This window comes from Lonchura striata, chromosome 31 (genome assembly GCF_050655825.1).
Source record: "Lonchura striata isolate lonStrDom1 chromosome 31, ASM5065582v1, whole genome shotgun sequence".
Classification (NCBI taxonomy): domain Eukaryota; kingdom Metazoa; phylum Chordata; class Aves; order Passeriformes; family Estrildidae; genus Lonchura; species Lonchura striata.
In genome coordinates, this window is record NC_140733.1 from 4,790,368 (window position 1) to 4,804,699 (window position 14,332).

The following is a 14,332-nucleotide window of genomic DNA, read 5'->3' on the forward strand; positions in this document are numbered from 1 at the left end:
CCGCGCGGGGAGGGACGGCGGGCGCTGATTGGTGGGCGCGGGGGCCACGCCCCTTTCCCCTCAGGCGGGCGGGCGGCGGCGCCGGGCGAGGCGCGGGCGGGGGGTTCGGGGAGGTTTTTGGGGTTTTTTGGGGGTTTTAGGGGGTTTTTTGGGGGGTCCCGGCGCGCAGCGAGCCCCGCTGGGGTCGGGATGGCGGCGTTGCCTCCGCGAGAGTTCGCGGCGCAGGTGCTGCCCGGCTGCGTGGTGCCCACGGCGCGGCAGGGCCTGGCCCAGCTCTGGCCGCTGCTGCTGCTCTGCCTCGGGGCGCGGCTGCTGCACCGGCTGCGTGAGTGGGGCCGCGACGGGACCGGGGCTTCGGGGGGCCCGGGGGTCTGGGGAGGTCTGGGGGATTCCGGGGGTCCGGGGTGTTCCGGGGGTCCGGGGGTTTGGGGGGATCCGGGGGAGTCTGGGGGGTTCCGAGGCTTTCAGGGGTTTGGGGGTCCGGGGTGTTCCGGGGGTCCGGGGGTCTGGGGGGTTCTGAGGCTTTCTGGGGGGATCCGGGGGTCCGGAGGGGTCCCAGGGGCTCGGGGGGTCCGGGGGTCTGGGGAGGGGTCCGGGGGTCTGGGGAGGGGTCCGGGGGTAGCGCAGGGGTTTGGGTTTGGGTCGGGGGACCCCCGGGGTTTGGGGTGAGGAGACCCCCAGCGGTTCGGGGTTCGGATACCCCCGGCTTTGGGGGTGCTGGCGGTTCGGGGACCCCCGGGTTTGCGGTTTCAGGGTTTGGGTGCCCCCGGGTTCGGGGTTCGGGTACCCGGGGTTTGGGGGTTTTGGGGTTCGGGTAGCCCCGGTTTCAGGGTTCGGGTACCCCGGGTTCGGGGGTTTCGGGGTTTGGGTACCCCCGGGTTTGGGGGTTTAGGGTTCGGGTACCCTGGGGTTTCGGGGTTCGGATACCCCTGGGGTTTGGGGTTCAGGTACCCCAGGTTCTGGGGTTTGGGTATCCCCGGGTTTGGGTGGTTCGGGGTTCGGGTACCTCGGGTTTGGGAGTGCTGGTGCTTCTGGGTTCGGGTACCCCCGGGGATTCGGGGTTTGGGTACCCCCGGGGTTTGGGGTTTGGGTACCCCCTGGTTTTGGGGTTTTGGGGTTTGGGTACCCCGGGTTCGGGGGTTTCGGGGTTCGGGTATCCTCGGGGTTTTGGGGTTTTGGGGTTTGGGTACCTGGGTCTCGGGGGTTTTGGGGTTTGGGTACCCAGGATTTCAGGGTTTGGGTCCCCGGGGTTTCGGGGTTTGGGTCCCCGGGGTTTCAGGGTTCGGGTACCCAGGTCTCGGGGGTTTTGGGGTTTGGCTACCCAGGATTTCAGGGTTCGGGTCCCCGGGGTTTTGGGGTTCGGGTCCCCGGGGTTCGGGGTTCGGGTATCCTCGGGGTTTTGGGGTTTTGGGTTTTGGGGTTTGGGTACCCGGGTCTCGGGGGTTTCGGGGTTTGGGAACCCCCGGGTTTTGGGGTTTGGGTACCCGGGATTTCGGGGTTTGGGTCCCCAGGGTTTCGGGGTTCGGGTACCTGGGTCTCGGGGGTTTCGGGGTTCGGGTGCCCGTGTCTCGGGCGCCCCGCTGACCCGCTGTGGTGCAGCGCTGCCGCGGGGCGGGAAGCACGCGGGCGCGGCGGCCGGGGGGCTCCTGGCCCTGCACCATTTCTTCGGGGCGCAGGCGCTGTGGGTGGCCCTGCTGAGCGCGCTCTGCGTCCTCACCCTGCTCCTGAGCCGGGCCCGCGCCCACCGCGGCCTCTGCCTCGCCCTGGCCGCCCTCAGCTACCTGCTCATGGGGTGCGGGCACCGCGAGGGACTGGGGGCACTGGGATGGGGTTTGGGGGTGATTTGGGGGTGCTGGGAGGTACTGGGGGCACTGGGAGGACACTGGGAGAGACTGGGAGAGGGACTGGGGGGACTGGGAGAAGGACTGAGCCAATGGGAGGGCACTGGGAGAGGGACTGGGGACACTGGGAGAGGGATTGGGGGCACTGGGATGGGGTTTGGGGGTGATTTGGGGGTGCTGGGAGGACACTGGGGCCAGTGGGAGAGGGACTGGGGCCACTGGGAGGGCACTGGGAGAGACTGGGAGAGGGACTGGGGGGACTGGGAGAAGGACTGAGCCAATGGGAGGGCACTGGGAGAGGGACTGGGGACACTGGGAGGGGGACTGGGGCCATTGGAAGGGCACTGGGGCCACTGGGAGGGACTGGGAGGGGGTTTGGGGTTATTTGGGGGTGCTGGGAGGCACTGGGAGAGGGGCTGGGGACACTGGGAGGGCACTGGGGGGACTGGGAGGGGGTTTGGGGGTGTTTTGGGAGGGACTGGAAGAGGGACTGGGGCCACTGGGATGAACTGGGAGCAACTGGGAGGGAGATGGGGGGCACTGGGATGAACTGGGAGGGAGATGGGGGGCACTGGGATGAACTGGGAGGGACTGGGGGTGCTGGGATGAACTGGGAGGGAGATGGGGGGGCACTGGGATGAACTGGGAGGGACTGGGGGTGCTGGGATGAACTGGGAGGGAGATGGGGGGGCACTGGGATGAACTGGGAGGGACTGGGGGCGCTGGGATGAACTGGGAGGGACTGGGGGTGCTGGGATGAACTGGGAGGGAGATGGGGGGGCACTGGGATGAACTGGGAGGGACTGGGGGCGCTGGGATGAACTGGGAGGGACTGGGGGTGCTGGGATGAACTGGGAGGGACTGGGGGTGCTGGGATGAACTGGGAGTGACTGGGAGCCCCCCCAGGGAGCTGCACATGGTGGACACGGTCACGTGGCACAAGATGCGAGGTGAGACCCCCGACCCCCCCCAGGACCCCCAAATCACCCCGGGACACCCCGACCCGACCCCCCCCCCCCCCCCCCGGGACCCCCAAATCACCCCGGGACACCCCGACCGCCCCCCCCCCCCCCGGGACCCCCAAATCACTCTGGGACACCCCGACCACCCCCCCCCACCCCGTGTCAGGGTTCCCAATATTCCAGGTTTCGGGGTGCACTGATTTGCCAGTTTTGGGGTCCCCCTGATTTCGGGGTTCCAGGTTTGGGGATCCCCTGACAGTCCCAATTTTGGGGTTCCCATTTCGAGGTTCCCAGTTTCAGGGTGCCCATTTTGAGGTTCCCAATTCGGGGTTCCCAATTTTGGGGCCCCCTGACCGTTCCCAATTTGGAGTTCCCAATTTTGGGGTCCCCTGACGGTCCCAATTTCGGGGTTCCCATTTCGGGGTTCTCGGTTCCGTGGTTCCCAATCCAGGGTTCCCAATTTTGGGGTCCCCTGATGGTGTCGGTTTTGGGGTTCCCAATTCAGAGTTCCCAATTCAGGGTTCCCAATTCGGGGTTCCCAATTCGGGGTTCCCAATTTTGGGGTCCCCTGACGGTCCCAATTTTGGGGTTCCCAATTTCGGGATTCCCAATTTCGGGGCCCCCTGACTGTTCCCAATTTTGAGGTTCCCAATTTCGGGGTTCCCAATTGGGGGTGCCCAATTTGGGGTCCCCTGACTGTTCCCAATTCGGGGTTCCCATTTTGGGGTCCCCTGACCGTTCCCATTTCTGGGTTTCCATTTCAGGGTTCCCAATTCGGGGTCCCCTGACCGTGCCCAATTTTGGGGTTCCCAATCCGGGGTTCCCAATTTGGGATTCCCAATTTCGGGGTCCCCTGGCTGTTCCAAATTTCGGGGTACCCTGACCATTCCAAATTTCGGGGTCCCCCGATGATTCCCAATTTCAGGGTTCCCAATTTCGGGGTCCCCTGACCATTCCCAATTTCGGGGTCCCCTGACGGTCCCAATTTTGGGGTTCCATTTCGGGGTTTCCTGACCGTTCCCAATTCGGGGTGCCCAATTCAAGGGTTCCCAATTTCAGGGTTCCCTCACAGTTCCCATTTTGGGGTTCCCAATTCAGGGTTCCCAATTCAGGGTTCCCAATTCGGGGTTCCCAATTTGGGGTTCCCATTTTGGGGTCCCCTGACTGTTCCCAATTTGGGGTTCCCATTTCAGGGTCCCCTGACCGTTCCCAATTCGGGGTCCCCAATCCGGGGTTCCCAATCCGGGATCCCATCTCGGGGTCCCCAATCCGGGGTTCCCAATCCGGGGTCCCATCTCGGGGTCCCCAATCCGGGGTCCCCATTTCGGGGTCCCCAATCCGGGGTCCCATCTCGGGGTCCCCTGACGATTCCCAATTCGGGGTTCCCAATCCGGGTTCCCATCTCGGGGTCCCCAATTCGGGGTTCCCAATCCGGGTTCCCATCTCGGGGTCCCCTGACCGTTCCCAATCCGGGGTCCCATCTCGGGGTCCCATCTCGGGGTCCCCTGACCGTTCCCAATCTGGGGTCCCATCTCGGGGTCCCCTGACCGTTCCCAATCCGGGTTCCCATCTCGGGGTCCCCTGACCGTTCCCAATCTGGGGTCCCATCTCGGGATCCCCATCCGGGGTCCCATCTCGGGGTCCCATCTCAGGGTCCCCTGACCGTTCCCAATCTGGGGTCCCATCTCGGGGTCCCCAATTCGGGGTCCCCAATCCGGGGTCCCATCTCGGGGTCCCCTGACCGTTCCCAATCCGGGGTCCCATCTCGGGGTCCCCGTCCGGGCCGCAGGCGCGCAGATGGTGGTGGCCATGAAGGCCGTGTCGCTGGGCTTTGACCTGGACCGCGGCGCGGGCGGCCCCGAGCCCGGCCCCGCGCAGGTGCTGGGCTACCTCTGCTCGCCCGGCTCCGTGGTCTTCGGGCCCTGGGAGCCCTTCGGCGCCTACCTGCGCTCCGTGGAGGGGCCGCCGCTGGTGGGGAACGGGGAACGGGACTGGGGAGGGGATTGGGGGAAATGGGATTGGAAACGGGATTGGAAATGGGATTGGAAACGGGATTGGGGAGGGGATTGGAAACGGGATTGGAAATGGGATTGGAAACGGGATTGGAAACGGGATTGGAAACGGGATTGGGGAGGGGAAAAGGGGATTGGAAATGGGATTGGAAACGGGATTGGAAACGGGATTGGAAACGGGATTGGAAACGGGATTGGGGAGGGGATTGGAAACGGGATTGGAAATGGGATTGGAAACGGGATTGGGGAGGGGATTGGAAATGGGATTGGAAATGGGATTGGGGAGGGGATTGGAAACGGGATTGGAAACGGGATTGGGGAGGGGATTGGAAACGGGATTGGAAATGGGATTGGGGTGGGGGAAATGGGGTTTGGGGTGGGGGAAATGGGATTGGAAATGGGATTGGGGAGGGGATTGGGGGAAATTGGATTGGGGAGGGAAATGGGATTGGAAATGGGATTAGAAACGGGATTGGGGAGGGGGAAAGGGGATTGGAAATGGGATTGGGGAGGGGATTGGAAATGGGATTGGAAATGGGATTGGAAATGGGATTGGGGGAAATTGGATTGGAAATGGGATTGGGGAGGGGAATGGGATTGGAAATGGGATTGGAAATGGGGTTTGGGGGGGGGAAATGGGGTTTGGGGAGGGGAAAATGGGATTGAAAATGGGATTTGGGGGGGGAAATGGGATTGAAAATGGGATTTGGGGGGGGAAATGGGATTGAAAATGGGATTTGGGGGGGAAATGGGCTTCAAAATGGGGGTTTGGGGGGGAAATGGGGATGAAAATGGGGTTTGGGGAGGGGAAATGGGATTTTGGGGGGGAAAATGGAGATTGGGGGGAAATGGGATTTTGCGGGGGGGGAAATGTCCCTGTCTCTGTGTCCACGTGTCTGTCCCTGTGTTCCTGTTCCTGTGTCCGTGTGTCTGTCCCCGTGTCCATGTCCCCATGTCCATGTGTCTGTCCGTGTGTCCATCCCCATGTCCGTGTGTCCATCCCTGTGTCCGTGTGTCCGTTCCTGACCCCATGTCTGTGTCTGTCCCCGTTTCCGTGTGTCTGTCCCCATGTCCGTGTGTCTGTCCCCGTGTCCATGTGTCCGTCCCTGACCCCGTGTCCGTGTGTCCGTCCCCGTGTCCGTGTGTCCGTCCCTGACCCCGTGTCCATGTGTCCGTCCCCATGTCCGTGTGTCCCTGTCCCCGTGTCCGTGTGTCTGTCCCCGTGTCCGTGTGTCCGTCCCTGACCCCATGTCTGTGTCTGTCCCTGTGTCCGTGTGTCTGTCCCTATGTCCGTGTGTCTGTCCCTGACCCCGTGTCCGTGTGTCCATCCCCGTGTCCGTGTGTCTGTCCCCATGTCCGTGTGTCCGTCCGCAGAGCGCGGCCTGGGCGCGGAAGGGGCTGCGCAGCCTGGGGCTGGCGCTGTGTCTGTGTGTCTGTCCGTGTGTCCATGCCCGTGTCCGTGTGTCCATCCCCGTGTCCGTGTGTCCGTCCCTGACCCTGTGTCCGTGTGTCCGTCCCCATGTCTGTGTGTCCCTGACCCCGTGTCCGTGTGTCTGTCCCTGTGTCCGTGTGTCCGTCCCTGACCCCGTGTCCGTGTGTCCGTCCCCATGTCTGTGTGTCCATCCCCGTGTCCGTGTGTCCGTCCCTGACCCCGTGTCCGTGTGTCCCTGTCCCCGTGTCCGTGTGTCCATCCCCGTGTCCGTGTGTCCATCCCCGTGTCCGTGTGTCCGTCCCTGACCCTGTGTCCATGTGTCTGTCCGTGTGTCCATCCCCGTGTCCGTGTGTCCCTGACCCCGTGTCCGTGTGTCCGTCCCCATGTCCGTGTGTCCCTGACCCCGTGTCCGTGTGTCCGTCCCTGTGTCCGTGTGTCCGTCCCTGACCCCGTGTCCGTGTGTCCCTGACCCCGTGTCCATGTGTCCATCCCCATGTCCGTGTGTCCGTCCCTGACCCCGTGTCCGTGTGTCTGTCCGCAGAGCGCGGCCTGGGCGCGGAAGGGGCTGCGCAGCCTGGGGCTGGCGCTGTGTCTGTGTGTCTGTCTGTGTGTCCATCCCCGTGTCCGTGTGTCCCTGACCCCGTGTCCGTGTGTCTGTCCGCAGAGCGCGGCCTGGGCGCGGAAGGGGCTGCGCAGCCTGGGGCTGGCGCTGCTCTGCCTGCTGGTCAGCACCTGCCTGGCGCCGTTCCTGTTCTCCAGCCTGCTGCCCCTCTACGGGGCGCGGGCCCTGCGCAGGTGGCACCCCAAACCTCCCCAAAACACCCCCCAAAATAGCCCCAAAACATCCCCCAAAATACCCCCTGAATCCCCAAAAACATCCCCAAAACATCCCCCGAATCTCCCCAAAACATCACCCAAAATACCCCCTGAATCCCCAAAAACATCCCCAAAACATCCCCCAAAATATCCCCTGAATCCCCCAAAACATCCCCCAAATACTCCCTGAATCCCCAAAAACATCCCCAAAACATCCCCCAAAACACCCCCCAAAATATCCCCCAAATCCCCCCAAATGTCCCCAAAACACCCCCAAAAATACACCCCGAATCCCCCAAAAACATCCTCAAAACACCACCCGAATCCTCCAAAATACCCCCCGAAATACCCCTCGAATCCCCCAACAACCCCCCCAAAATATCTCCAAAATCCCCCCAAATCCCCCCAAATCCCCTCCAAAGCCTCCCCAGGAACCCTCAAACCCCCCAAGGCTCCCCCAAATCTTCCCAGGGATCCCCACCTTCCCCCGGGACCCCCAAAATCCCCCGGGGACCCCCAGCCACAGTGGGGACTCCTGAACATCCCCTGGGGGACCCCCAAAATCCGCCCAAATCCCCCCAAAATCCCCCGGGACCCCCCAACCCCCCCGACTGACGTCGCTGTTCCCCCGCTGCTGCCCAGGAGTGTCTTGGCCAGGTGAGGGGGATTTGGGGGGATTTTGGGGGGGTTTGGGGGGTCCAGGGGATTTGGGGGGTCCCTGGGAGGGTGTGGGGAAGGGGGGAGGAGGCCACAGGGGGGATCTGGGGGGATTTGGGGGTGTTTGGGGGGATTTTGGGGAGGTTTTGGGGGGGTTTGGGGGGCCCAGGGGATTTGTGGGGTCCCTGGGAGGGAGGGGGGAGGGGGGCACAGGGGGGATTTTGGGGAAATTTTTGGGGGATTTGAGGGGGGACGTTGAGGGAACGTGAGATGGGGGGTGGCACCTGAATGTGTGTCCCCCCATCCCCCGCTGTGTCCCCCCAAATCCCCTCCCCAATCTCCAAACCCCCCCCAAACCCCCCCACATCCCCTAAACCTCCCCCTATATCTCCCCAAAAATCCCCCCCAAACCAACCTGTCCCCCCAAACCCCCCCATGTACTCCCATGTCCCCACAAACTCCCCTGTCCCCCCTCAAACTCCCCCAACTCCCCCCAAATCCCTGAACTCCCCCTTTTCTCCCAAATCCCTCAAAATTCCAAACTCCCCCAAATGCCCCCCAAATCCTCCCAAACCCCCTGTCCCCCCAAACCCCCCTGTCCCCCCAAACCCCCCCAAACCCCTGTCCCCCCAAACCCCCTATGCCCCCAAACTCCCTGTCCCCACAAACCCCCCCAAACCCCTCTGTGCCCCAAAACTCCCGTGTCCCCAAATCCCCTCCCAAACTACCCTGTCCCCCCAAACCCCCTGTCCCCCCAAACCCCCCTGTCCCCCCAAACCCCCCCAAACCCCTGTCCCCCCAAACCCCCCGTGCCCCCCAAACCCCCTGTCCCCCCAAACCCCCATGTCCCCCCAAACCCCCCCAAACCCCTGTCCCCCCAAACCCCCCGTGCCCCCCAAACCCCCCTGTCCCCCCAAACCCCGCTGCCCCCCACCCCGGTGCCCCCACCCCGTGGCAGGTGGCTCCGTGCCTACGAGAGCGCGCTCTCCTTCCACTTCAGCAACTTCTTCGTGGCCTTCCTGTCCGAGGCCACGGCCACGCTGGCGGGCTCGGGAGCCACGCTGCGCCACGAGCACCTGCACTGGTGAGGGACAGGGGACACTGTGGGGACACTGCGGGGACAGCGGGGACAGGGAGGGGACAGTGGGGACAGGGAGGGGACAGCGGGGACAGGGAGAGGACATGGGGACAGTGCAGGGACAGAGAGGGGACAGGGAGGGGACAGGGGGGACAGAGAGGGGACGGCAGGGACAGTGGGAACAGAGAGGGGACAGGGGGGACAGAGAGGGGACAGCGGGGACAGCAAGGAGACAGTGGGGACACTGTGGGGACAGAGAGGGGACAGCGGGGGGACAGCGAGGGGATGGCAGGGACAGAGGGGACAGGGAGGGGACAGGGGGGACAGCGAGGGGACAGAGGGGGGACAGCAGGGACAGCAAGGAGACAGCAGGGACAGTAGGGACACTGTGGGGACAGGGAGGGGACATGGGGACAGCGAGGGGACGGCAGGGACAGTGGGAACAGAGAGGGGACAGGGGACAGAGCGGGGACAACGGGGACAGGGAGAGGACATGGGGACAGTGCAGGGACAGAGAGGGGACAGCGAGGGAACAGGGACACTGTGGAGATACCACAGTGACAACGTAGGGATGGGGACACCAGGGGACAGGGACACTGTGGGGACAGGGACACCACAGGAACACCACAGGGACACTGTGGGGATGGGGACACCGTGGGGACAGGGACACCACAGGGACACTGCAGGGACAGGGACACCACTGGCTGTGTCCCAGTGCCACCCTGGTGTCACTCAGTGTCCCCTGTGTCCCCAGGGACCTGGCCGTGTCCCAGTGTCCCGGTGCCACCTCAGTGTCCCCTCTTTGTCACCCTGTGTCCACAGGGACCTGGCCGTGTCCCGGCCCCTGCGGGTGGAGCTCCCTCGCTCCATGGCCGAGGTGGTGACGAACTGGAACCTGCCCATGTCCCGCTGGCTGCACACCTGTGAGCACTGGGCAAACTGGGAGCACTGGGAGGGAACTGGGAGGGACTGGGAGGGACTGGGAACAGCCTGAAACCAAACTGGGAGCACTGGGAGGGGACTGGGAGGAACTGGGAGAGATGGATGGGGCCATGGAGCCTATACTGCTGTTACTGGTGTGACTGGTGTCCCATACTGGTGTAACTGGTGTTACTGGTTTCACTGGTGTAACTGGTTTAACTGGTTTAATTGGTTTAACTGGTGTAACTGGCGTCCCATACTGGTTTCACTGGTTTTGCAGACGTGTTCCAGACCGCTCGCTGCCTGGGCACCTTCGCCGCCGTGCTGGGCACCTACGCAGCCAGCGCCCTGCTGCACGTGAGGGACCCAAAATGCCCAAAAACCACCCCAGAAACTGCCCCAAAAATCACCCCAAAACCCACCCCAGCGCCCTGCTGCACGTGAGGGACCCAAAATCCCCAAAAATCACCCCAAAAAACCCAAAACCACCCCAAAACCCACCCCAGCGCCCTGCTGCACGTGAGGGACCCAGAATCCCCAAAAACCACCCCAAAAACCCCCTAAAACCCCCAAAAACCATCCCAAAACCCACCCCAGCGCCCTGCTGCATGTGAGAGACCCAAAAAAACCCCCAAAAATCACCCCAGAAAACCCAAAACCACCCCAAAACCCACCCCAGCGCCCTGCTGCATGTGAGGGACCCAAAAACCCCAAAACCACCCCAAAAACTGCCACAAAACCCCAAAACCCACCCCAGCGCCCTGCTGCATGTGAGGGACCCAAAATCCCCAAAAACCCCCCCAAAAACTGCCACAAAACCCCAAAACCCATCCCAGCGCCCTGCTGCACATGAGGGACCCAAAAAACCCCCAAAAACCGCCCCAAAAACTGCCCCAAAAACCACTCCAGCATCCTGCTGCACGTGAGGGACCCAAAATCCCCAAAAACCACCCCAAAACCCCAAAAACCACCCCAAAAATCCAAAAACTGCCCCAAATCCCCCCAGGACCCCCCCAGAGCCCCCTGGACCCCCCCAAAGCCCCCCAGGACCTCCTAAAAGCCCCCCAGGATCCCCCAAATCCCCCCTGGAACCCCCCAAATCCCCCTTGGCCCCCCCCAAAGCCCCCCTGGCCCCCCTGGACCCCTCAGGAACCCCCCAAATCCCCCCAGGACCCCCCAAAAACCACCCCAGCTCCCCGTGTCCCCCCAGGGCCTCAGTTTCCACCTGGCGGCCGTGCTGCTCTCCCTGGGCCTCATCACCTACGCCGAGCACGGTCAGCGCCGGCCCTTTAAGGGGCGGGGCCAAGCGGGGCGGGTGGGCGGGGCTTAGCGCCTGATTTGAATGTGGGCGGGGCCGAAACGCTATGATTGGCGGGGTGGGCGGGGCCTGAGCAGAGTGGGTGGGGCCAGGGGAGGGGCGGGGTTGTGGAGGTGGGCGGGGCCTGCTGTGATGGGCGGGGCTTTGTGTGGGCGGAGCCTGCTGTGAGGGGCGGGGCTGTGAGGGGGCGGGGCCTGCAATGATGGGCGGGGCTATGAGGGTGTGTGTGGAGCCTGCAGTGATGGGCGGGGCTGTGAGGGGGCGGGGCCTGCAATGATGGGCAGGCATGAGACAATGTGGGCGGAGTCTGCAAGGATGGGCGGGGCTATGAGGGAGTAGAGCCAGCAGTGATTGGCAGGGCTATGAAGGTGTGGGTGGGGCCTGCAAAGATGGGTGGAGCTCTGAGGGTGGGCGGAGCCTGCAGTGGTGGGCGGGGCTATGAGGGGGTGGTGCTTGCAGTGATGGGCAGAGCCTGCAGCGATAGGCGGGTATATGAGGGTGTGGGTGGAGTCTGCGGTGATGGGCGGGGTTTGACAATGTGGGTGGAGCCTACAGTGGTGGGCGGGGCTGTGACAATGTGGGTGGAGCCTGCGGGAATGGCAGAGCTCTGAGGTTGTGGGCGGAGTCTGCAGTGATGGGCGGAGCCAGCAGTGTTGGGTGGGGCTGTGACAATGTGGGTGGAGCCTGTGGTGATGGGCGGGGCTCTGACTGTGGGTGGGGCCAGCAGTGATGGGCAGGCATGAGACAATGTGGGTGGAGCCAGTAGAGATGGGAGCAGCTCGGTGTGGGTGGAGCCTGAAGCGATAGGCAGGGATTTGTGTGGGCGGGGCCTGCAGTGATGGGCGGGGTTTGACAATGTGGGAGGAGCCTGCAGTGATGGGCGGGGCTCTGAGGGGGCGGGGCCTGCACTGGTGGGCAGGCATGAGGGGGTGGGGTCTGCAATGATGGGCGGGCCTTTGTGTGGATAGGACTTGCAGTGATGGGCGGGGCTATGGGGTGTGGGTGGAGTCTGCAGTGATGGGCGGGGCTATGCAGATGGCACGGGGCTATGAGGGTGTGTGTGCAGCCTGCAGCAATGGTCCATGTTTGACAATGTGGGTGGAGCCTGCAGTGGTGGGCGGAGCTCTGAGGGTGGGCCACGCCTGGACTGGTGGACGGGGCTATGAGGGTGTGGGCGGAGCCTGCAGTGATGGGTGGGGCTCTGAGGGGGCGGGGCATGCGGGGATGGGTGGGGCTTTGTGTGGGCGGGGACTGTGGTGATGTGTGGGGCTATGAGGGGTGGGGCCTGCAGTGATGGGTGAGACAACGTGGGCGGGGCCCGCAGGGATGGGCGGGGCTATGAAGATGGGGCGGGGCCTGCAATGAGGGATGGAGCTGTGAGGGTGGGTGGAGCCTACACTGGTGGGCGGAGCTGTGGCGATCTGGGCGGAGCCTGCAGTGATGGGAGGAGCTCTGGGGGCGGGGCCTGCAGTGATTGGTAGGCATGAGACAATGTGGGCGGAGCATGCAGTGATGGGCGGGGCTATAACACTGTGGGCGTGGCCTGCAGTGATGGGCGGGGCTATAACACTGGGGGCGGGGCCTGCAGTGATGGGCGGGGCTATAACACTGGGGGCGGGGCCTGCAGTGGTGGGCGGGGCTATAACACTGGAGGCGGGGCCTGCAGTGATGGGCGGGGCTATAACACTGGAGGCGGGGCCTGCAGTGATGGGCGGGGCTATAACACTGGGGGCGGGGCCTGCAGTGATGGGCGGTTTTTTTTTTACAGTGTGGGCGGAGCCTGAAGGGATGGGCGGGGCTGAGGTTGTGGGCGGAGCCTGCCTCGGTGGGCGTGGCTCCAAGGGGGTGGGCGTGGTTCCGGTGGTGGGCGTGGTTGCGGTGGTGGGCGTGGCCCCGCTGACCCCGCCCTCCCGCAGCCCTGCGGCAGCGCCTGGCCGCCATCCTGGACGCCTGCGTGCTGTCCAAGCGCTGCCCCCCCCGCTGCGGCCACCGCCACAAGGACGTGAGGGACGGGGTGATGGGGGGCTCGGGGGTCCCCGCTGGGGGAGTTTGGGGGTCCCAGGGGGAGGGCAGAGCGTCTGGGGATCCCTGAGGATTTGGGGGTGCTGGGGGCTGGATGGGGTCCCTGACTGGGGCAGTTTGGGGTTCCCAGGGGGAGGGCAGAGTGTCTGAGGGTCCCTGAGGATTTGGGGGTTCTGGGGGCAGGATGGGGGTCCCCGGCTGGGGAAGTTTGGGGGTCCCAGAAGCAAGGCAGACGGTCTGGGGGTCCCTGAGGATTTGGGGGTGATCAGGGGCAGGATGGGGTCCCTGACTGGGGCAGTTCGGGGTCCCCAGAGGCAGGGTTGAGCATCTGGGGGTCCCTGAGGATTTGGGGATGCTGGGGGCAGGATGGGGGTCCTCAGCTGGGGCAGTTTGGGGGTCCCAGGGGGAGGGCAGAGTGTCTGAGGGTCCCTGAGGATTTGGGGGTGCTGGTGCTAGGGGCAGGATGGGGGTCCCCGGCTGAAGGAGTTTGGGGGTCCCAGGGGGAGGGCAGAGTGTCTGAGGGTCCCTGAGGATTTGGGGGTGATTTGGGGGAGGATGGGGGTCCCCAGCTGGGGCAGTTTGGGGGTCCCAGAGGCAAGGCAGAAGGTCTGAGGGTCGCTGAGGATTTGGGGGCGCTGGGGGTCCCGCAGGCTCGCTGCGGGCCGGCGTTTGGGGGCTCCCCGGGGCTCTCGGGAGCTTTCCGGGGTCCCTGAGGGATTCGGGCTCCCGCAGGCGCTGTGGGTGCGGGCTCTGAACGCCGCCCTGGGCGCCCTGGCCCTGTTCCACCTGTCCTACCTGGGCGCCCTGTTCGACGTGGAGGCCGAGGACGCCGTGGAGGAGCAGGTGGGACCCTCAGCCCCCCTCAGAACCGCCCCCCAGCGCGGCTCGGGGCCGCCCCGAGCCCGACGCCATCTCGGCCCCCTCAGGGTTACGGCATGGCCTACACCGTGCGCAAGTGGTCGGAGCTGCACTGGGCCAGCCACTGGGTGACGCTGGGCTGCTGGCTGCTGGCGCGGCTGCTGCGCTGAGCCCCGGGGAGGAACTGGGAGGGACTGGGAGGAACCGGGAGGACCGGGCGCCATCGGGGCCGCTCCGCGCCGCCGGAAGCGCCTCTCGCTGGCTCCCGACTTCCGGCGCGCGGGAAGCTTTTGCCCTTCGTTGGGCGGAAGTGGCGCCGGGGGGGGCCAATAAAGGCTGGGCTCGCTGGCTCCTGTCAATCATTCCCGGCTGGCCAATGGCGGCGCGGGGCGCGGCGCATGCGCGGAGCCAGAGC

At 64.7% G+C, this 14,332-nt stretch overlaps 1 protein-coding gene across 1 annotated transcript; it reads left to right on the forward strand.

Annotated features, from left to right (window-relative positions):
- Positions 1–53: 53 nt before the first annotated feature.
- Positions 54–14,265, forward strand: PORCN (porcupine O-acyltransferase). The gene is made up of 13 exons (XM_077789762.2): positions 54–325; positions 1,600–1,792; positions 2,748–2,791; positions 4,593–4,774; positions 6,912–7,042; positions 7,706–7,720; positions 8,679–8,804; positions 9,621–9,721; positions 10,000–10,076; positions 10,930–10,993; positions 12,954–13,039; positions 13,792–13,902; positions 13,986–14,265. The coding sequence occupies exons 1-13, from the start codon at positions 190–192 to the stop codon at positions 14,085–14,087; spliced, it is 1,368 nt and encodes a 455-aa protein (XP_077645888.1). The 5' UTR covers positions 54–189; the 3' UTR covers positions 14,088–14,265.
- Positions 14,266–14,332: the final 67 nt, after the last annotated feature.

What these genes read in the sequence shown, in the direction of transcription:
- PORCN (XM_077789762.2), top strand. Translation starts at nt 190, where the DNA reads ATGGCGGCGTTGCCTCCGCGAGAGTTCGCGGCGCAGGTGCTGCCCGGC. An exon ending in CGCCACGAGCACCTGCACTG is followed by an intron (nt 8,805 to 9,620) that starts GTGAGGGACAGG and finishes CTGTGTCCACAG; the next exon opens with GGACCTGGCCGTGTCCCGGC. An exon ending in GTCCCGCTGGCTGCACACCT is followed by an intron (nt 9,722 to 9,999) that starts GTGAGCACTGGG and finishes CTGGTTTTGCAG; the next exon opens with ACGTGTTCCAGACCGCTCGC.